General features: G+C 47.1%; 4 protein-coding genes across 4 annotated transcripts in view; 1 reads left to right on the forward strand and 3 right to left on the reverse strand.

Moving 5' to 3' along the window:
- Window positions 1–33: 33 nt before the first annotated feature.
- JTB (jumping translocation breakpoint) lies at window positions 34–3,758 on the reverse strand. Its single transcript, XM_081112482.1, has 6 exons — window positions 3,589–3,758; window positions 2,824–3,477; window positions 2,631–2,668; window positions 2,354–2,436; window positions 772–851; window positions 34–360 (listed from the first exon to the last, which is right to left on the reverse strand). Exons 2-6 carry the CDS (start codon window positions 2,904–2,906, stop codon window positions 204–206), a joined length of 441 nt encoding a protein of 146 aa, XP_080968608.1. The 5' UTR covers window positions 2,907–3,477; window positions 3,589–3,758; the 3' UTR covers window positions 34–203.
- Window positions 3,759–8,838: 5,080 nt separating this feature from the next.
- Window positions 8,839–14,301, reverse strand: RAB13 (RAB13, member RAS oncogene family). Its single transcript, XM_081112089.1, has 8 exons — window positions 13,913–14,301; window positions 12,530–12,590; window positions 11,618–11,678; window positions 11,288–11,365; window positions 11,089–11,178; window positions 10,902–10,967; window positions 10,284–10,337; window positions 8,839–10,105 (listed from the first exon to the last, which is right to left on the reverse strand). Exons 1-8 carry the CDS (start codon window positions 14,034–14,036, stop codon window positions 10,031–10,033), a joined length of 609 nt encoding a protein of 202 aa, XP_080968215.1. The 5' UTR covers window positions 14,037–14,301; the 3' UTR covers window positions 8,839–10,030.
- Window positions 14,302–17,473: 3,172 nt separating this feature from the next.
- On the forward strand, window positions 17,474–19,231 carry RPS27 (ribosomal protein S27). Its single transcript, XM_081113176.1, has 4 exons — window positions 17,474–17,821; window positions 18,089–18,197; window positions 18,779–18,889; window positions 19,143–19,231. The coding sequence occupies exons 1-4, from the start codon at window positions 17,816–17,818 to the stop codon at window positions 19,169–19,171; spliced, it is 255 nt and encodes an 84-aa protein (XP_080969302.1). The 5' UTR covers window positions 17,474–17,815; the 3' UTR covers window positions 19,172–19,231.
- NUP210L (nucleoporin 210 like) overlaps window positions 19,222–22,575 on the reverse strand; it is a 53,034-nt gene continuing 49,680 nt past the window's right edge. The window contains exons 38-40 of the mRNA XM_081113175.1: window positions 20,302–20,400; window positions 19,840–19,914; window positions 19,222–19,757 (exon numbers count right to left, since the gene is read on the reverse strand). Coding sequence (XP_080969301.1) covers window positions 19,657–19,757; window positions 19,840–19,914; window positions 20,302–20,400 — 275 coding nt within the window. The 3' untranslated portion in view covers window positions 19,222–19,656. The remainder of the gene's footprint in view (window positions 19,758–19,839; window positions 19,915–20,301; window positions 20,401–22,575) is intronic.

The raw sequence follows: 22,575 nt of genomic DNA on the forward strand, positions 1-22,575 counted from the left end.
TGCCCCAAACCAAATCACAATAGAGAAGGAAACTATTTTACTCTTTTTATTCTGCTCATTGATGATCTAGACGAGGAAGACGGAAGGGGTTTTGTTTGTTTGTTCCTCCCACTCCCCAAAATATTAGGGGCACAAATAAGTCCATTCTATTTTCTCTGTCGGAGGTGGGGTCTTTAAGACCCATATACAAGGGTAGAAGGTAGCTATATGGATTCGATTTGCTTGCGGACCTTTTCCAGGGCCCTTCTGTCCAGTTGTCGCTGACGAATGATGACAAGGCAAGCGAAGACCAAGGCTACACCGATGACAGTCCCTTCAAATTTCCAGAATAAGTGTTGTTCCATCAGCGCCGAGCGACAGCTGAGGGTAGGAAGAAACAATTATTCCCAGGGAAGGCCAGACAGCCTCTCCCTCTAGCCTCCCTTCTACTTCAGCCTAACCAAGACACAACATCTGAGGGGAAAGGAGAAAACCAAAGTCAGTCTACTGTGCTCACAGTGCACAAACCCCATTCAGATATATCATTCAACTTCTTTTCTGGTGAGGTAAGCAGAGCAGGTATTAAACAATTTTACTAATGAGGAGAAATGGCCATAAATATAGCACTGAGAAGGAGAATTGGGGCTTGAAGTAATTTGGTTCCAAATCCCTTCCTCTTTCCAATGTGCCATACTACCTCCAGACCAAGAGGAAGAGGTGGGACTATCTACCTAAGGTCACAGGAGCAAAGGAGGTGAGCTAGGAGGTTTCCAGAGGAGAAACAGCACTTGCCTTTTGAACCCATTCCTCTTAGATAAGCTGCATGTGATTTTCTCCACATACCCCGTGGAGCCACATTCAGGGGTGGTTTTCTGCCGGGAGAAAAGGACCGAAGCACACGTTAGGAAGGGGCCAGAGGAGAAGCAGGCCGGCTGCTATTCAGAATGGGCAGGTGCCCAAGCGCTATGGCTCAGAACCGGGAGGTAACGCGCGAAGAGTTCTAATGGGGATGGTGGAGGCGGTGGCTGCACGATTAGGAATATGTGTTAGAAAGAATATTTCAAAAGCGATCGTCGAGGAGAGGCGTGGACAGGTCCCAGAGTCTAGTGGATTCAAAATGAACAGGACACGGTTATTAACTCAAAGTTGCCATTAGCCTGGAAAGAAAAGGGGACATTTACAAGGGAAGACAAGTTCCTATGTGGACATATACAAGGAAAAAGATAAAAGACGCCGCAACCGGTTTGGCTCAGTGGATAGCGCATCGGCCTGCGGACTGAAAGGTCCCAGGTTCGATTCTGGTCAAGGGCATGTACCTGGGTTGCGGGCACATCCCCAGTAGGGAGTGTGCAGGAGGCAGCTGATGGATGTTTCTCTCTCATCGATGTTTCTAATTCTCTATCTCTCCCTCTTCCTCTCTGTAAAAAATCAATAAAATATATTAAAAAAAAAAAAAAGATAAAAGACAATGAAAGGCATACTCAGGAAGACTTAGGGGCTGTGGTGGAAGCGTGAGAGAAGCCAGTTTCATTTGCACGTATCTCTGAGCTCGCTGAATAGACACCATGAGCAAAGCTCACCCCGAGGTAAAAACATTTATGGAGCCCTAACCGGTTTGGCTCAGTGGATTGTGTCGGCCTGCGGACTGAAAGGTCCCAGGTTTGATTCCAGTCAAGGGCATGTACCTTGGTTGCGGGCACATCCCCAGTAGAGGGTGTGCAGGAGGCAGCTGATCAGTGTTTCTAACTCTCTATCCATCTCTCTTCCTCGCTGTAAAAAATCAATAAAATATATTTTTAAAAAAACATTTATGGACAAGAAGTTATCCCTGAAACTAAATGGCGGCTGCCGGGCGGTGTGGCTGGGTTGTAGCGTCATCCCATACACACAAAGGAGGCAGGCTCCATTCCGGGCCAGGGCACGTACCCAGATTTCAGGTTCCACGTCACATCAAGGCTTCTCTCTCTCCCTCCTCTCCTCTCTAAGATCAATACCTTGGGTGAGTATTAAAAATAAAGGAAAAACAAAATAAACGGTAGCAGACATGTCCAAGGAACAGTGCCAGGATTTGACCCCTTTGTGAATCTTGTGATGGATGAATGTGTGGAGATGGCAACAGCGGGCACCAGGACCCTATTGGGATGGTGGTCACACAGGAATCGGTGCCATGTCAGAAGCCCGGGCACGGACGTGAAGAACGGCTGTGTTCCTCGGAGAAATCAACTTGCCTGCACCTGTTTTTCCACAATATTAAAGCCAAGTCTTGGACGTTTTCATATTGCACTTTTGTTAAATGAGCTTTCGCGTTGGTCAGGATAGAAAACGATGTAGGGACTGATCAGATGTGAGAAAAGGGGGGGGAGCAGATACTCACAGCCTGGAAAGTAGAACACGGAGTACACTCTTCTGCCACCACGAACTCTTCCGCCATCCAGCACGGCAAGCCCGAGGTGCTCACTAAAGGGGAGAAAGGCAGCCCCAAATCTCACTCGGAAAACACTCCCCCAAAGGTCCTGCCCATCCCACCTCCCAGCACCCTGGCGCCCTCGGTCCGCACGGGGCGCCCTGGGCCACCTGTGCTCTCGGTGCGTGGGAGGACGTCAGGACAGAAACCCCGGGGGCGCCGGGCTCCCTCCCGGACCATCACCCACCTGACAGCTTCTCCTCCCGCACCGGGGCCTCTGCTTGGCTGCGGGGGACAGGGGGGGAAGGGGCAGACGTCAGAAGCCAGAAAACAGGGAACCCCCCACCGCGCGGTCGCGGGGCGCAGTCTCCCCCACCCCGAGGGCAGGGGCTATAGCCCGTCTCCCGCTCCCCCTCCCCCGGCGCCCAGCCCGCCCTCACCAGAGCTTTAAGGTGAACGCGCAGAGCAGCCAGCAGAGGCGGCGGCCCGGGGGGAGGCCACGCCTCCCCGCCCCCGCAGGCATGGAGCGCTCCGGGTCGCCGCCGGGACGAGGAGGCTGCTTCCCTGGGCTCGCGCCGCCGTCAGAGCGCCGAGGCGCCGCCGACCCCGCAGCGCTCCGGGAAGTTCCAGGTCAGAACTGCGAAGTGCTGGGGCTGCCTCGGATCAAAGGCTCTACTGGGAGGCGCCCATGGCCCGGACGAGAAGAGCCAATACGTCCAATACGCAGGGCGGGACGGCACTAGCCGCCCCTCGCCTCCACTTCGGCTCCCAGCGCGGCCATCTTGCCCTGTGAAGGCTCCTGGGTGTGGGCCCGGTTTCCCTGAGCGGGGCGGGGCGGGGCGGGGCGGGGCGGGGCGGCGCAGGCGCGGGCGCGGGCGCGGGCGCGGGCGCGCGCGTTGCTTGCTGGGCCTTGTAGTCTCGCAGGGTTGGTGGCGCCGCGGGCAGCTCCCGGAATAGAATGTCACTGCGTTCGTGCTGCGCACCGTGGCATTCTGGTCCTGGTAGTCTTTGGTGGGAATGGAGGAAATGGCGGCGAGGCTGTATTCTCGGTTCCTGGCTCCCTGCCTGGCCTGTCGCTTGTTTACCCATCTGGGCTAGATGAGCAGCGAGACGTAAAAAAGAACCATACGTCGCACTCAGGACTTTGCACTTTCCTTAAAACCCTGGGAGTTACCATTAAAATTCAGCCTTTCTGACACTCTTACCTGTCTCATTCTTCCTGCCCAGTACGGTCAAAGGGAGAAGCTGGGTTGGCCTCTCCCTGCCACTGGGCCCCCACTCAGCTCTACTCAGATGTCACCTCCTCTCATGTTCAAAGATCCCCAGAACTGGCCCTTGAATAACCGCATCAAATGTTCTCAGCTCTCCCTTGCTCCTACATAATGCGCAATAAAAAAGAGCGTAAGAGCTGAAGTTCCAGCAAGTGTTCAGTCTAGCTAGGTTGGGGTGCTTATTAGCTACATGACTTTAGCACTGTATCTGGCTCTCGGTGTTCTGTGTTAAAAGGAAATGCAAACGTGCGTTTTCTTTGTTTGTTTTTGAGATGCAAATAAAATGTGTAAATACTTATTCCCCTCTGTATTGCCTCACATTTCTGTCATACTTTTTAAAAGGTATGTTTTTATTGATTTCAGAGAGAGGATAGGAGAGGGAGAGAAACATTGATGAGAGATGCCTCCTGCATGCCCCCTAAATGGGGACGTGCCCTGAAACCTGGGCATGTGCCCTGACGAAGAATAAAAAATTAAGATACTTAGGAATAAAGTAAACCAAGAAGGTAAAAGACTTGTACTCGGAAAATCACAGGATGTTGAAAAAAAGAGACAGAGGAAGATAGAAACAAGTGAAAGAATATACCATGTTCTTGGAATGGTAGAATTAACATCATTAAAATGTCCATACTACCCAAAGCAATTTATAGATTCAATGCAATCCCTATTAAAATACCAATAGTATATTTCACAGATCAAGAACAAATACTAAAAAATATATATATGAAACCAAAAAAGACCCCAAATAAGCCACAGCAATCTTGAGAAAGAAGAACAAAATTGGAGGGATCACCAATACCAGATATCAAGTTATACTGCAAACCACTATAATCAAAACAGCATAATACTAGCACAAGAACAGGCATATACACCAATGGAACAGAACAGAGACCCCAGAAATCCACCTGAACCATTACACTCAATTAATATTTGACAAAGGAGGTAAGAGCACACAGTTGAAATCAAGACAGTCTCTTCAATAAATGGTGTTGGGAAAATTGGACAGATACAAGCAAAAAACAAAAAAAGAAACTAGACCACTAACTTACACCATACACAAGAATAAACTCAAAATGGATAAAAGTCTTAAGCATGTCATGAAACAATAAAAATCCTAGAAGAAACCATAGGCAGCAAAGTCTCAGACATCTCCGTAGCAATATGTTTGCGGATACATCTCCTAGGGCAAGGGAAAAAACTAAGGAGAAGTGAACAAATGCAATTACTTAAAAAGCTTCTGCACAGCAAGAGAAACCATCAACAAAATGAAAAGGGAGCCCACTGGATGGGAGAACATATTTGGCAATGATACATCTGATAAAGGGGTAATATCCAAAACATATAAGGAACTCATACAATTTAACAAAAAGAAGACAAACAATAAAAAATATTCCCAGCTGACCTCGCTCAATTGTTGAGCATCAACCTTTAAACCAGGAGATCACTGTTCGATTCCTGGTCAGGGCACATGCCCAAGTTGCAGGCTCGATGCCCATTAGGGGGTGTGCAGGAGGTAGCTGATCAATGATTCGCTCTCATCATTGATGTTTCTATTTCTCCCTCGCCCTTCCTGTCTGAAATCAATAAAAATATATGTTTAAAAAATGGGCAAAGAATCTAAATAGACACTTCTCCAAAATGAATATACAAATGGCCAAGAGACATACGAAGAAATGTTCAAAGTCACCAATCATCAGAGAGATGCAAATTAAAACAACAATGAGGTATCACCTCACACCAGTCAGAATGGCTGTCATCAACAAATCAACAAATTGCCCTAGCTGGTTTGGCTCAGTGGATAGAGCGTTGGCCTGTAGACTGAAGGGTCCCAGGTTCCATTCCAGTCGAGAGCACATGCCTAGTTGCAAGCTCAATCCCCAGTAGGGGGTGTGCAGGAGGCAGCCAATCCATGACTCGCTCTCATCATTAATGTTTCTCTCTCTCTCCCTTCCTCTCTGAAATCAATAAAAATAAATATTTTTTTTAAAAGATCAATGGAAACTTATCCTCAGGTGAGGATTAACAAGAAACAAAACAAATCAACAAATGATAAGTGCTGGTGAGGATGTGGAGAAAAGGGAACCCTAGTACACTGCTGATGGGAATGTAGACTGGTGCAGCCATCATGGAAAACAGTATGCAGTTTCCTTTAAAAAATTAAATATGGCACTGCCATTTGATCCAGTGATCTCAATTCTAGGAATATATCCTAAGAAACCCAAAACATCAACCAGAAAAAATGTATGCACCCCTATGTTCATAGCAGCACAATTTATAATAGCTAAGATATGGAAACAGCCCAAGTGTCCATTAGCAATGAGTGGATAAAAAAGTTGTGGTACAGCCCTAACTGGTTTGGCTCAGTGGATACAGCGTTGGCCTGCAGACCGAAAGGTCCCAGGTTTGACTCCAGTCAAGGGCATGTACCTTGGTTGCGGGCATATCCCCAGTAGGGGATGTGCAGGAGGCAGCTGATGGATGTTTCTCTCTCATCGATGTTTCTAACTCTCTATCCCTCTCCCTTCCTCTCTGTAATAAAATATATCAAAAACACCAATTTTCAAAGGGCAATAAATGTAATAAATAAATACATACATACAGAAACTACCCAACTGAATAAATGTACATATTAAAAAAAAAAAAAAAAAAAAAAAAGCTGTGGCGGAAACCAGTTTGGCTCAGTGGATGGAGCGTCGGCCTGCGGACTGAAAGGTCCCGGGTTCGATTCCGGTCAAGGGCATGTGCCTGGGTTGCGGTCGCATCCCCAGTGGGAGATGTGCAGAAGGCGGCTGATCGATGTTTCTCTCTCATCGATGTTTCTGACTTTCTAGCTCTCTCCCTTCCTCTCTGTGAAAAATCAATAAAATATATTTAAAAAAAAAAAAAAAGCTGTGGTACATTTACACCACAGAATACTATGCAGCAGTAAAAAAGAGGGATCTCTTACCCTTTGAGACAGCATGGAGAGACCTGGAGAGTATTATGCTGAGCAAAATAAGCCAGTCAGAGAAAGACAAGTATCACATGATCTCACTCATATGTGGAATAATAACGAACAAAAAAACTGATGAACAAAATAGATCCAGAGATATAGAAGCATGGAACAGACTGGAATCTCAGAGGGAAGGCGGGAAGGGAGGGTGGGTGGAAAGAGATCAACCAAAGAACTTGTATGCAGATATGCATAACCCATGAACACAGACAATAGGGTGGTGAAGGCTGGAGGGGGGGTGGGGAAGAGGCCAATGGGTGGGGGAGGGAAGGGGTAATATAATTTTCAACAACAAAAATTAAAAAAAAAGGCTTGTTTCCATACTTTCTTTCCTTGTTAACTCTGCTCTACATTCTCCTTCCCCAACAAGTCTTTCTAGCATAGTCACCACAGCTGCTCCCCTCCCCCACAGCCCTAAAGGCTAATACTTTATTTTGGAATGAACAGTATATATGATGCTACATCCCATAAATTTTGTCTTCCCGTCAGACTTAAAGCTGGCTTCTCAAAAGCAGGAACTATCAGACTATGGAAAGATCATTGGGTGAGAGTTGGAAAAAAACACACACAAAAAATAAAACCTGGTGAGGGCTGAGCTTTAATTTTGTTTGTGACTATTTTCCCTTTAAGTTATTTGTATGTGTCAAGAGTTGTATGTTACAGAAAGTAGAGTGTGGGTTTTCCCCCCAGTAGTTTTTAGCTATAATAAAAGTTTGTGCTGAAGTCTCGTATTGTTATCCTTGCCCAGTCCTATCATGTTTCATGACTAGCTGTGAGACCTTGTAAGATTTCACTTCCAGTAGCCATACTGAGCATCTCAATAAGGTCTCTACACTGAAACTACATTTTAAAAATACCTGAGGTATGATGAAGATGTCAACAGTCTTTCTGGGATTCTGAAAATGCCAAGGCTTTCCTTATCTTGAGCAAATTAAACTAGCTCGCAGCTGACAACTGAGCTCAAACATAAGCCACAGAGGACATTACCTCCTCGAAGCTTGGATACTTAATACATTTATCAAATTAATTTCTAAGTTCTTCTCCCAGTACTATCAGACTTCTTTCTTTTCTTTTTGTAATCCTCCCCAAGGATATTTTTTCTTTGATTTTTAGAGAGTGGAAGAGAGAGGGGAAGAGAGAGGAATATTGATGTGAGAGAAACACATTGATTGCCTCCTGCATGTGCCCCCAGAAGGGCCCGGGCCAGGGAGGAGCCTGCAGCCAGGGTACCTGCCCTTTACCGGAATCGAACCCGGGACCCTTCGGTCCGCAGGCCCAAGTTCTATTCACTAAACCAAACCGGCTGAGGCAGACTTTCCCGAGTGCTGTCTTTCACCAACAGAAATAGTTGCACAAAGAAGGCTTTGCTGCTGCCTCCAGATTGTATGTCCACTTCTATACTGCGGGCTGTGGATTTCCTTTAGTTTTTATTTATTTATTTAAAAAAATATGTTTTTATTGATTTCAGAGAGGAAGAGAGAGAGATAGAAACATCAATGGTGAGAGAGAATCATTGATCGGCTGCCTGCTGCACGCCCCACACTGGGGATGGAGCCGGTAACCCCAGCCTGTGCCCTGACTGGGAATCGAACTGTGACCTCCTGGTTCATAGATCGATGCTCAACCACTGAGCCACACTGGCTGGGTGGGCTTGTGGATTTCTTAAACGCCTTGAACATCATATCCGTGAATAAAAAAGCTTCTAATAGTATTTTGTCCTAACCAAATCTGACATTTTAATTGTCCTGATAAAAGATCAATTCTGTGAGATAATTTCACTGTTTAAAAAAAATACTCTGTGTACCCTGGCTGGTTTGACTCAGTGGATCGATCATCGGCCTGAGGACTGAAAGGTCTTGGGTTCAATTCCGGTCAAGGGCACATGCTCAGGGGTTGTGGGCTCGGTCCCCAGTAGGGGGTGTACAGGAGGCAGCCGATCGATGATTCTCTCATCATTGGGGTTTCTATCTCTCTCTCCCTCTCCCTTCCTCTCTGAAATCAATAAAAATATATTTTTAAAAATATTGTGTAACAGTAAAAGAGGGTTATGTGTACTAAGGGCAATATGTATCAAGCCTGAGTTTTTGGTGTTTCCTCTTTTTTAAGAACAATTTTATTTATTGATTTAAGAGAGAGAAAGAGAGAGAGAGAGGGAGAGAGCGAGACAGACAGACAGACATCAACTTGTTGTTCCACTTATTCATTGGTTGACTTACATGTGCCCTGACTGGGGATCGAATCCGCAGCCTTGGTGCCTCAGGATGACGCTCCAACCAGCTGAACTACCTGGCCAGAGGCTGGTGGTGGTGCTTTTTGCTTGCCTCTTTGTACTCAGTAGTTAGGGGCTGTTTCTGTTAAAATTTACTTGTCCCACTTATAAGTACTACCCAAACCTTATGTTAATTTGACCACAGTGCTTGGCACATAGTACATGCTCAATAAATATTTATGAATACATGAACCTGTTTTGTGTCTCATTTTCCTCATCTATTAAAGCAGATAACACCTACCAGCTACCTAAAGGGATTGCTGGCAGAATCAAAGATGCTTGCTTGGGTAACAATACTAGGTCTTGTTATTTCCATGGGGCGGGGACTGTCACTCCTCAGGGGAGGCCCAAAGAGAGTCCTTAAAAAAAAGGTCCTGCAATTTCCTGGAGAGGGCTCTGCCCACAGTGATTCTCTAAATCCATAATGGAAAGAGTATGTATGTGCACACCCGCACGTTCAGAGAACCTTTGCTCCTTGCTGGTTTCCTCATCAATTAAACAGCTGGGGAAGAGAGATAGCTGCGGGTCTAATCCTGGCATCACAGGAACCCAGCCAGGTTCAGGCAGCCCAAACACCTCAGAGGGAGGAATTAGGTTTATGAGTAAAGAGCAATTCCGACAACAACGAAAGTTACCCCAAATAGCTACATTTGTGCAAATGGAGGTCTTTAATACTGAGAAAGACCATGCAGAGTGACAGAATAGGACCAAACTTTCAAGGGGTGGTGCTGAGCCAGCCTCTCACAGGACCCTAAAGCCTGATCCAGTAACAAAATCAATTATTTATTTACATTGATGTTGCCATGGAAACCCAGTGAAGGTCTGAGGCCCCAGGCTAACTATACTTCCTTTTCTCCTTCCTTCCTTCCTACCTCTTTGGCACGTTTCCACTTCCTCAATTCTTTCCCTTCTTGCTTCTTCCCTCTATTCCACCTCTTCTCCTCTTTCCTCTCTTGTTTTCCTTTTTTTTCTTCTCCATTTTCTCCCTGTTCTCTCACCATCTATCCATCTTTACTTCTCCAAACACCACCTACTCTCTCCCCCATCCAGCCCCTCAGCCCTGCTTCCCTCAGGTTCAACCTCCAGGCTTAGGGTGGGGAGGCAGCAAGGAGTCCTCAGCTCAGGGAGCACTTGGTGTTCTTTTTGTCACAAGTTTTCAGGTCAGTGCTGGAGGACTTGCTGCTGTTTCCCTAGAGGCAGAAGGGCACAGGGGTCAGGGTGAGAATGGCTCGCTGGGGTCTGAGCCTATAAACTGTTTGAAGGGGACCCACCCTCATGAGAAGTCTCAGCACTGCTCCCCTCCTCAGTTTTTTATTTCCATCCCCCCCCCCCCCCCAGTTGTAACTTAGTTCAGCAGAACCAACTCACCGATCTCCGGCCTCCTGACTTGAGCAAGATGTCCCGGGCCAGGGAACTGAAAGCCTAATGGAGAAAGGAGATTGGTCAGTACAGACTAGAGAAAAGGATAACTCTAGCCCTAGCTGTTTTGGCTCAGGGGATAGAGCGTCAGCCTGTGGACCAAAGGGTCCCAGGTTCGATTCTGGTCAAGGGCACATGCCTGGGGTTGTGGGCTCGATCCTCAGTAGGGGGCCTGCAGGCGGCAGCCAATCAATGATTCTCATCATTGATGTTTCTATCTCTCTCTCTCTCCCCTTTTCTTTCTGAAATCAATAAAAATATATTTTTTAAAAAAGAGAAGGGCCCTGGCCGGTTTGGCTCAGTGGATAGAGCGTCGGCCTGAGGACTCAAGGGTCCCAGGTTCAATTCCGGTCAAGGGCATGTACCTTGGCTGCAGGCACATCCCCAGTGGGGGGTGTGCAGGAGGCAGCTGATCGATGCTTCTCGCTCATTGATGTTTCTAACTCTCTATCCCTCTCCCTTCCTCTCTGTAAAAAATCAATAAAATATATTAAAAAAAAAAGAGAAGGATAAGTCTATCTTCTGATATTCCATCCCTTTCGGGGCTGGGGCTGGGGGGTGTCTCACCTCATCCACATTCATACTAGATTTGGCACTAGTCTCGAAAAATCGGATTCCATGCTCCCGAGCCAACTGTAGGGAATGAAGTGGGAAGAAGAGAGTTGGATAAAGGGTAGTAGCCAAGTCCTCTGCAATCTGACCTCATCTTGGCCTCCAAGCCCAGTTCCAGAACATTGGCCAACCTGGTCCTTACCTTCTCGGCCTGCTCCTTCTGTACCTTCCTCTTGGCCTCCATGTCACACTTGTTCCCCAGCAGGAGGCGCTCCACCCCAGCTGAGGCATTCTGGGAGCAAAAGGGTAAGACAAGAAAAGTTGGGTCAAGCTCTTCTTCGCAATCCACTTCATCTTCTAAGTTCTATCCAATTCCCCCATCTCTCTGGGAGGGTCCTCACCTCTTTGATGCTCTTCATCCAATTCTGAATATTCTCAAAGGATTTCTCATCGGTGATGTCGTAGACGAGAATAATGCCCTGGAAGATGGCAGAGTTCGCAATGGAGGCTTGGACCACAGTCCCTGCTTACTCCCCCCACCCCCCCCCCTCCCCGCAGTTGTACTCTAAGTGAGCCTACAAGTTTTATCCATGAGTCAAATCACTAAGTCATGTGGGGCCCTCTGCAACCCACCCGTGCAACCCCCCCATTTCCCCCTGCCTCTCTGTATTCATAAACCTACATTTCATTGCCTCATGCCCTCATCCCTTGTCCAGACCCACACTTTGTACCATGGCTCCACGGTAATAGGCAGTAGTGATCGTCTTGAATCGTTCTTGGCCAGCAGTGTCCCTGAAGAAGTAGAATATTTCACGGGGTAGGACAGAGGGAAGGGCTCTCCAGAGAGAGATTCCCCTCCCCCCCCACCAGCTAAGCATTTAGCTTTCACAGGATGGGGCTGAAAGGAACAGAATTAGGAAACAATAAAAGGGGAAAGGGATGAAAGACAGATGGGCTGATACTGAGAGATGGTAGAGGCCTAAGAAACAAGATCCCCCTGGTTTATTCACTGGATGCTTAAGCTGTGCCCAGCACTGTGTATATATCATTTTATACGCATGTCATTTTGTTTAATCTTAACTCTATCCCTGTGAGACATGCTTTATTGTCTTTATTTTACAAATGAGGTAACAGATTTGAGGAGGCTGAATAACTAATGAAGGTCATTCTGTAACAGAAGGAGAATTTAAACCAGTTTGCTCTTATCTATTGTACCTTAATGTCTCCATTAAGCCTCATACCCTCGGGGTTTCCAGCTTCCTTATGACAGTCAGGTCAAACATCTCTACTAGGTTTTCTAGGGTCTCCATAATTTAGAGAGAGCACTAGACTTAGAGTCAAGTCTTAATTCTGCTGTTTGCTATTAAACTGCTTAGAGCCTGTTTCCACATTATAGCTCAACAGACATTTGTTGGCAAGATCAGAATACTCTGGAGCTGGGAGAGGGAAGAGTTACAAAAAAGCTGAAAATAAGTGAGCAAGCAGTGAGAGAGATGGAAGGACCACTGAGTGACGTGAGGCAAATGATCAGAAGTGCTGGAAGGAACAAGGGGGAAAGGAGAGAAATGAAGCAAAATAGCAGAAAAAGGGTTATAAGGGGTAGAGGAGGAAGTCTGGTTAGGAATCCTAGGGCATTCACTCACCAGACTTGCAGCTTGATCTTCTTCCCCTCTATATCCACAGTGCGGATCTTGAAATCAATTCCTAGGAGTGGAGAGTGTACGTTGAAGTTGAGACACAGGTGTGCGCAACGCATGTAAAAGTGTGTTGGGGGCTAGACAGGAATGGAGCGTGGCAGTGCCAGGAAGTCTGCAGAGGAGGCACATGGGAAGCAGCTTTGTTCCAAGTGTAAAACTAGGAGAATTTCCTCAAAACTGTATTCCTCAATTAGCAAGCACGTTGTTTTTACTTAGATTTTGTGAATTTTGTGGTGAAGGTGATGAAAATTCTGTAGGGAGGCTTAAGGCCATTAAGGCAACTCTTGGGTCCACTCAGGCTTGCCAGCTGACAACTCTCTCAATCAAGTCCGTCTCCCACAAAATATTACTTTCAGATTCCTTTTCCCTTCTGTTTTCCTGGAACCCTCTACTCTCCGTACCCCTCCCCCAATGTTGCCGGCCCTGTAGGGTAAAGCGTGAGGGAAAAGGTAGCTGATGCCTGTCTGTGTGAATCATCTAGTAGGGCCAGGCTTGGAACCAAAAAAGTTTGAAGCTAAACAAGATCCCTCTTGAGACCGAACTAGGAAAAAGGGGCATTTTTCCTTCCCCTTTCTAACCAGAATTGTCTTGAGGCTCTCCTTGTCTTATTTCCCAGACCAGAGTAGATGAAGAAAGATGAGAGCGGAGGAGGGGAAACACTTCTTAGTGGAAACTTGGGCACCTCCCCCAAGCCTGTTGGGAGCTCTAGGAAGGAGGCTGAGTCACCAGGCTGACTCAGAGACCCCAAAAGTCCCCTCAGTCCCACCTTCTTCACCAGGCCGGCTGCATATTCAGGATCACAGTCCTTGGGCCACCCTCTAGCACACCCAGCCACCCTGTTTCACCCTCCCCACCCATGAAGTTAAGGAGCAAGAAAACGGAGAAGTAGATGATAAGGTGGGGATGGAACAGAGTCTGAAACTCAGTGGGACAGCAGGAGGCTGGCAGAGTTGGGAGACAGATGTTCAGCGAGGGGGAATACAGGAAATGTGGAGAGTGAGTGGGTCAAGAGCTCCAGGTGGATGGGGGAGACGAGGAGCTGAGGAGGGAACAGAGAAGGGGTCCTGTGGATCTAGAGAGATGAGAAGACTGGCACCAAGAAAACGAGGGGCCGGCACATCGGAGGAGTTACCTGGAGATGGCAGGCCGGGTAGAATTGTGGGTACCACCCAGAGGCATGAATGGGGGATGGGTCTGAAGCTGAGGTTGAGGAGCTGGATTTTAGAAGCCCCACTGCAGGGGGACTGGAAGGTGGGGCCACTAGTAATCTGGGAGCCGGGGCACGAGGGCTCCGGGAGTCAGGGGCCGGGAGATGGCCAGTGGGCTCACCGATGGTGGAGATGTAAGTGTTGTTGAAGTTGTCCTCTGCAAAGCGAATGATCAGACAAGTCTTGCCCACCCCCGAGTCCCCGATCAGCAGCAGCTTGAAGAGGTGGTCGTAGGCTTTGGCCATGGCGGACGGACACTGAGGGAGCGGGGGAGGGTGGGACGCGCTGGGCACCGGGAGGCGGGATTGGAGGGCTGGTAGACAGAGACGCCGGTCGCCCAGGCCAGGAAGTTTTCCTCCCTCTCCGCCCAGGCTCCGGGAGAGAGAGGCGGCACTCCTCGGGGCCCCACCCCCTGCCCGCCCGCCCCGATCGGCTGCCCGGAGAGGCCAGCCCAGCCTCCTGTTCCCTGGGCTTTCCCTGCGCAGCCTAGGCCGCCCTGTCTCCCTCCCCTTTCCCACAACCCACTACCGTTCTGCTCTTTACCTTGTGACCCTATCCTGCCAGTCTGAGGCCGGAGAGGCGGGGGCGAGGGGAAGTAAACGTTTAACCGGGATGACCAGCGGAAGGAGGAATTTTAGAGGACCTAGGAGAACGTTTTGGGGAATAATGGTAAAGACAGGGATGGCCATGCTGGGAGCTGACAAAAATCGGAGGCGTCCCTTGGGTAGGGCTATTCCAGGAGGACAGACTCCTCCCGGGGCAGCGCTAGAATCCTGGTGTGGTTCCCAGCCCTCAGTGCTGGAATCCCAACGCCTTTTGAAAAAAGCGGGATCACCCTGCGTAGTAGGTTATCTGTTGAGCCCGTCTGCCCCCTGGTGGGACAGAGTGGAAATTAACAATAATTATACCACAGAATCAGCCCCACCCCAGCGCAACACTTTTGTCTCTTCAGCTAGACAGTGGTTCTCAACCTTCCTCATGCCGCGACCCTTTAATACAATTCCTCACGTTGTGGTGACCCCCAACCATAAAATCATTTTCGTTGCTACGTCATAACTGTAATGTTGCTACTGTTATGAATCGTCATGTAAGTGTCTGACATGCAGGATGTATTTTCGTTGTTACAAATTGAACATAATTAAAGCATAGTGATTCATCACAAAAACAATATGTGATTATATATGTGTTTTCCGATGGTCTTAGGCGACCCCCTGTGAAAGGGTTGTTCGGCCCCCAAGGGGTCGCGACCCACAGGTTGAGAACCGCTGATCTAGACACATTCTGGGGCTTCAGTTGGAACAGTCTTCCTTCTGGGATTCTGTGTGTGTAATTTCTCTGATAAACCAGCTCAGGAAGCTAGAGATTGGGACAACAAATGTTTGGTCTCATTCTTCTGATGACATGTGGCTCTTAACACAGCCCTTACCCCACTGAATGGGCTGTGAATGGGTGTCCTTGGCAACCAGGAAGCTGAAGTATGGAGAGCATGGCTATAAAGAAACAAATTTATCTCTGCCTTTGGAAAAGAATTATTCAGAATTATCTTCTTTTCTAACCACGGGTCAGTAGAACAGTCCTTGTATAAACACAGTGTACTGGCTGTGAGAAGGCATCTTTTGTTATTTCACTTATCTTGGTCACTTTCTGTGCTCTTGTTTGCCCCTTCTCAGACACAACCATTCAGTTCCCTTTCTGTCCATTCTCTCACCTCCAGCGTGTCTTCAAGCTGTATCATAAACCTTGAGTCTTCTTTTTTTCTCCTCACTGGTCAAACCATCTCTAATCAGTCCTTTAGCCACACCAGCTGGGCGGTCCTTTACATTACCGTTCCATTTTCATGGATTGTTCTGCTAATATAATACATCAGTTCCTTTTTTTTCCTCTCCATCTTATTTTGCCTGGGCCTGGACTATTCACCCCCTGCAGTTGATTATTCTTGCTCACCTCTCTAAAATGTACTCATGCTGCCTGGCCAGTGTAGCTCAGTGGTTGAGCGTCAACCCAGGAACCAAGAGGTCCTCCCCTCCTTTGATTCCCAGTTAGGGCATCTGCCCAGGTTGTGGGCTTGATCCCTAGTAGGCGGTGTGTAGGAGGCAGCTGATTGATGATTTTCTCTCATCATCGATTTTTCTTTCTCTATCCCTCTCCCTCTTTCTCTAAAAATAAATAAAAACATCTTAAAAAAATAAATAAAATGTTCTCATGCTGGTGTACACCTGCTTTCCCTGGAACCTCATCTCTGTAGTACTCTCTGCCTAGCTCTCAGAGCTTTGGAACAATCCCTTTCTCCCCATCAATTGTGACAGGTTCATTCTGGCTTTGTTTTTTTTGTGTTTTTTTTTAACTTTTTTTTTATTTTTATTTCTTGAAGTATTACAAAGGGTATTACATATGTGTCCTTTTTTCCCCCCTGGCTTTGGGTTTTGTATCCACAAACTCTTCCCTCAGCCTAAAATGCTTTCTTCCTAGATTGTTGCAGGGTTGACTCCTTGTCCTTGATATTTCAGCTCCCTTAGAGGTTTTACTGACCATTTCTTTTTTTTTAAATAAAATTTTTTTCAATTACAGTTGACATACTGGAACCAGTTCTTACAGGCTCTGTGAATCTCTCTATCAACTCCATGTTTAACGATGTCACCACTGAAATTAGCAAAATCAGGGCGCTCCTCCATAGAACCTGTTAAACTTTTACCAGCACTTCCCTGACTGAAACTCACATCCCTTTTCTTTGGAAATAAGCATATCCCTAATTGTCATTTGTGTCATCTTCCTTCCTCTTTTAGGACAAATGGACATGGGAAGATGATGTTTCAAAGACTTCATTTTTCCTTTCTTCTCCTTTCCTGTCTGGGTGCCGGTGATGCCAAGATTAGGAATCTTGGAAAGGCATTACTGGTGAAAATGTGGGAAAAAGGATGTAGGGATGCAAATGGCACAAGTTTTTGGGAAGGCAGTGGAGTAGTACTTTGGACAGTTTCTCTGTGCATCACTTTCCTAATCTGTAACATGTGGACAATAATAGTATCAACCTGATAAGAGTTGTTATGAAGATTAACATATGTAAAGCAGAACAATGCACCTAGTAAGCATTATGTGTTTGATGTAATTACTGTTAAAGGTAAGGATGGGAAGTTGACAATAAAATTAACAACTCTAGGGGTAGGTTGGGGATGGAGGAAATATGTGAACTCTGCTTTTTTAAAAAATTAACTTGAGAGAAAGAGGAAGGGAGAGGGGAAAAGAGAAACACCGATTAGCCCTTCTGGGGATGGAGGCCGCAACCTGGGCAGGTGCCCTGACCAGGAACCGAAGGGTGACCTCCTGGTTCATAGGTCAACGCCCAACCACTGAACCACACCGGCCTGGAAAGGACTTTACTTTTTTATATATATATATATTTACATTTCTGAATTGTTTAAAGTGGGCAAACTAAACCAACAGAAAAATAATAAAGACATTTAAGAAGTCTGGACATAGCTTGGTCTGGTTGTTTTCCTAAGAAGTTCCTACTTATTAGGCTCCAACTGTCAAAGTTAGCAGGAAATTCTAATTGTCCATTTACCCCTGGATAAAGGTTTGCCTTGAAAAAAATTTTTTAGAATGTTTTTTCCTTTTTTTTTTTTAGAGAGAGGAAGGAAGCGAAACATCAATTGGCTGCTTCCCGCACGCCCCCTGCTGGGGACCTGACCTCGAAACCAGGCGAGTGGCCCCATCAGGACGCGAACTGGTGACCTGTCGGTACCGGGGGCGACTCAAGCCCCCGCGCAGCGGCCGCGGCGAGACGCTCCCCTCACCCACTCGCGAGCTCCCGCAGCCCAGACCCGCGTCGGGGCGCCGGGCCGGCCTCTGCCGACCCCCGACAACGGCAGCCCGCCTCGCGCCCCACCGCAGGCCGGGGTGGCAGGCGGACCTTCTCAACATGGCCGCCGAGTCCCGAGGCGTCACTTCCGGCGGGGTGGCGGATATAAGGAGAAGGACTTCCGCTTCCGCCCCTTTCCGGCGGTGACGGCCTCCCCGCGACGACATGCCTGTGAGTTCCTGGGGGCAGGTTTCGGCGGCGATCTCGCTCCTCCGCCCGCCCGCTTCCCTCGCGCCGGGCGCGGATCGCAGGGGGCCCTCCCCGGCCCGCCGCGCCGCCTGGGACGTGACCCGCAGGGGCCGCGGGGCCCCGCCTGGGCGGCCGCGGAGCGGAGATAAGATGGCGGCGCGGCCGCGCAGACACCCGGCGCGGCGAGGGGCCCGCTCTCCCCGGCGTTCCCGCCGCGGGTCTCTGAGTCTCTCCCTTTCTGCCTCGTAGCTCGCCAAGGACCTCCTGCACCCCTCCCCGGAGGAGGAGAAGAGGAAGCACAAGAAGAAGCGCCTGGTGCAGAGCCCCAACTCCTACTTCATGGACGTGAAGTGCCCAGGTGAGGCCGGCGGCGGGCGGCGCACGGGGCCGGGAGCGGGGAGGGCGGCGTGTGAGCGGCAGCGTCTCCGCGGAGCGGCCCCGATTTCTTGGGAATTGAACGTGCGAGGCGGGTGAGGTTTTGTGCTTTCGGAGGAGTGACCCGGAGTGACGTCCCATCAGAACTGCGCGTACCGAACCCATGTCCTTGTGTTAGAAGCCGGGCTGGTGTGCGGTGCGTCCGCCCTGGTCAGGGACGCGCTGGCACCCGGGGGAGAGGGGTGGGTGCCGACCCATTGCCCACCCTCCTTCCCTCCAAAGCGGAGGGAGGAGCCGCTGTGTTTTGACTCCACGCCGTTCCCTGCCAGGCTCTAGGACGCTAGTCTCACGTCCCCGGAAATTCGCAGGTGGGGGCGGGCGGTCCGCATTGCTTCTGAGCTGGCGTCACGGTGTCCCTAGACCCGGGTAATGGAGTTTCCAATAGGAGAGTACATTTCCAAAGTTGACCTAACATGCAGGTCTTAAGAGTTCATACATTCTAGTTCATGTGTAAGTGAAGAAAGGCGTGGAAAAAATGCAACCCCTTCTTGACGTTTTTTCCAGGATGCTACAAAATCACCACCGTCTTTAGCCATGCCCAAACGGTAGTTCTGTGCGTTGGTTGCTCCACTGTTCTCTGTCAGCCAACAGGAGGAAAAGCAAGGCTTACAGAAGGTACATGCTTTCAAATGGCTTTCGGGCTTTGGATCTCATAAAGGGTCACATGTAACGTAAATGACCGGACTTGTAAAGGGAGTTGTATTGCCAGACACAGCATACTTGTCAATCTCACAATGCTGCTGTCTGAACTAGGATGGGAGGTGGTAAGAGCGGCTTTCCTGTGGCTGGGGCGTCAGGCATCGGGCCTGTGGGTGGGGGGCCGGGTGAGTGGGCTGCCGGCAGTTCATTCTGAACCTTCTTCTTCCAGGATGCTCCTTCAGAAGGAAGCAGCACTAAACGCACCTCAAATCAAGATGAGTGGGACACCATCCCAATAAACACATTTTGGATACATCCTGTTTATTGTCTTGTTTTACTGGTAGGAAGTTCTTACCGCAAGTATTCAGGGCCAACCAGAAGAATGGACTGCTAGTCATTTGGGGCAAGTAAGTAGCCAAGTATTTAAAAAGTCCATTTGGGACATTTCTATCTGCCTAGGCTCATTGAGTAAATCTTCAGAGCTTGATTTAAAAATGGGGTTTACCATATAAATGAGATGTCTACTTTCACTGTTATGTTTTCTTAGAATTAAGAACAAGTTGCTCTTCGAAACACAAGCCAGCACACCACTTGAACAGAACAGCTCAGGACCCTTTATTTACAATTCTCAAACCTTGTCTGGAGGATTATAAGTATAGAGGTTGTTGCTAGGCGGCTTCTGGTGGCCAAGGGTTAGAAATCTCCAGCTTCCTACAGTTAAGGGAGACGTGTCTAAGGACAGGTTAGTGCTTTATACTCCACAGCCAGTGTTGTAGCCGACTCTGGGCTGGCGGGGGTTGTGGACTCAGGAATGGAGGGGGAGAACGGGTGGAGGCATAAGAACCTAGAAACAAATGGGAAAGGGAGATGGGTGAAAGGTAAGATACAGATACTGAAATGTGAAGATGAGGATCGTGATTCTTTACCTGTCAGTGGTGCTCCTAGAGTTGGAACGTAAACAACTGGAACTGTCTGTATCTTGTTTAGAAAGGCACTGTATGCTGCAATAAGAACAAGGGAGATGTCAGTAAAGAGACAAATTCCTTCGTTGGAGGAAGGCCTTAGTCATACTTCAAATAACTTCATGGTAATTAGGAAATTTTTGTTCAGTTTTTAGAGTTACTTATCAACTGGCCAAATGATGGGGCAAGTGCAGGTATAGACAAAATCATCTCTAGCTAATGAATTTAACCCAAACTAGCCATTTAGCAGTATCCACTTCTGAATGGTATTTGCCACATCCAATCTGATAGTTGTAACTTGAGCAGGACCTTTATTTAATCCAATAGGTGACTAGGGTTAGGGAGGCTAAATCTGTTTCAATTGCAAAAACAACTAATTTTCATCCTTATTCAGTTTTTGAAATGAAGGATATAAGGACTCCTTACCTAGAAAGATGAAAGCTGTTGATGCCAGCACTACAAAGAGGGTAAAAAGGATCTGGTAAGAACCCATGAACTGCAGGACACCTGAATCTTCACATTGATCTATGCGTTGGCCAGAACAGAAGAGAATAGTTACTTAATAACACATGCAGGCCAGATGTTGCATTTAAAACCTTGTGTGGTCATAAGACTATCTAGCGGAAGCACTCGAAACCCAGCCCTTTAGGACATCAATTTTTAAAACATGTAATACCTGGTTATTTAGTCAGCTGCACTGACCTGTTTCCCCTTAGATTGTTAAATTAAAAAATGACAGCCGCCCTGGCCTGTGTGGCTCAGTTGTTTGGAGCCTTGTCCTGTATACAGAAAGGTTGCAGGTTCAGTCTGTTCGGGGCACATGTGGAAGGCAACCAATTGATCTCTCCCACATCAATGTTTCTCCCTACCCTTCTCAAATCAATACACATACCCTTGGGGGTGAGGATTTAAAGCAGTGATGGCGAACCTTTTGAGCTCGTCATGTCAGCATTTTGAAAAACCCTAACTTAACTCTGGTGCCGTGTCACATGTAGAAATGTTTTGATATTTGCAACCATAGTAAAACAAAGACTTATATTTTTGATATTTATTTTATATATTTAAATGCCATTTAACAAAGAAAAATCAACCAAAAAAATGAGTTCCCGTGTCACCTCTGACACACGTGTCATAGGTTCGTCATCACTGGTTTAAGAAGAACACAATAGCTGTCCGGTGTGAACAAATCAAAGCTAAACTTGTTTTAAGCAAAAATATTTTTTTGGTGTGCCCAGAATTTTAGGAATTGGTGCCATGAGGTGAGAAAGGTTGGCTTCATCTTACTGGCTTTTTCCTATCTCCAAAGTAATAAACTCGAATTCCTGAACCTCTTATTTATTATTCTTAGCTTACAGGAATATTTAAAACTTCTGCCACTTAAAAATGGCTTTTACCTTTCCTGTGCATTTTAACTAAACTTGTTGCAATCTATGGTGATTCGATTTATATAAAAATTTTAATTGACTTGAGAGAGAGGGAGGGAGGAACATCAATTTGTTCCACTTATTTAAGCATTCATTGGTTGATTATTCTATGTTCCCTGACGGGATCAAAACTGCAACCTTGACACATCAGGGATGCTGTAACCAACTGAGCTATCTGGCCAGGGTGTGATGTGATTTGATTTCTCATTCTAATCCCTGTAACGTGAAACATTTCTTTGGATCCCCAATGACTTCTTAAATCCAAGGGCCCCTCACCCATTTTTACTCAGGATGTCATTTCTAGGGAATATTCTGATTTGTATATAATGTCCTTAATAAAACTTGCGACTCCTGTCTTTGAATCATATTTGATATCTACCTTTGGTTATTTCAATTTCTTCAGTGTCTAGAACTCCTTTCTTTCCCACCAAATGATCTGAACTTCCAGGCTTTCCAATATAAATTGTGACCAGGCCCTCATACCTATTTCCTATTCTGCATCTATAGTATAGGCCTTCTACCTCCAGTCTTAAAACTGCTCTCACCTTACTCTTTGGTAACTGCTTCACTGAAGAATAAAGTTTCTTGAAGTGCATATACTGAAAAGACTGTCTATACTAATTCCTGATCAGGTCCGACTGCTCAAAGTCCAACTAAAACAGGTGTATTACTAATTTTCCTAGCATCCCTTTCATAATCAGTGAGTTGATTAGAATCAACTCTATATTTTAAAGCTGCTCCAATAGAGCACAGATTGGAGTTGAACACTTTCTAGTGGTGGGACCTCAATTCCTCAACTCTAAAAGGGAAAAACATCTACCCTTTCGAGTTAGAGAAATGCATTTAAATACGCTTAGGATACAAGTACATTATCAAAGTGCTTATATAAGCAAATCTTTCTCCCATTAGGAGATGTGCTAGGGTTCAGCCTAATTCATTCCCAATAATTAAGAGTACTGTTTCCCTTGAGGGAGTGGCAAGTGCCAGGGGCATGAGAATGTTTCTCTGGCTTGACATCTCTCCATAACTTCCCATCCCATACAGACTGGCATTTCTAAACAGGGTAATGGCTAGAATTAGGATTTGGGCAATAAGTCTTGTTTCTACGGTTCGCCTTTTACCCTTTGCTTAATGCAGAAAGATCTGCAGAAAGATCTGCTAAATACTTTTAAAGAAAGTGAAACATTTTTCAAGAGGTTTAGAATGGAAACTGACAGACTTGTTAAACTGACATGACTTCTTAAATATATGTTAACACATCTAGCTAGTGATAAGC

Source organism: Myotis nattereri, assembly GCF_964212035.1.
Source record: "Myotis nattereri genome assembly, chromosome: 18".
Lineage (NCBI taxonomy): Eukaryota > Metazoa > Chordata > Mammalia > Chiroptera > Vespertilionidae > Myotis > Myotis nattereri.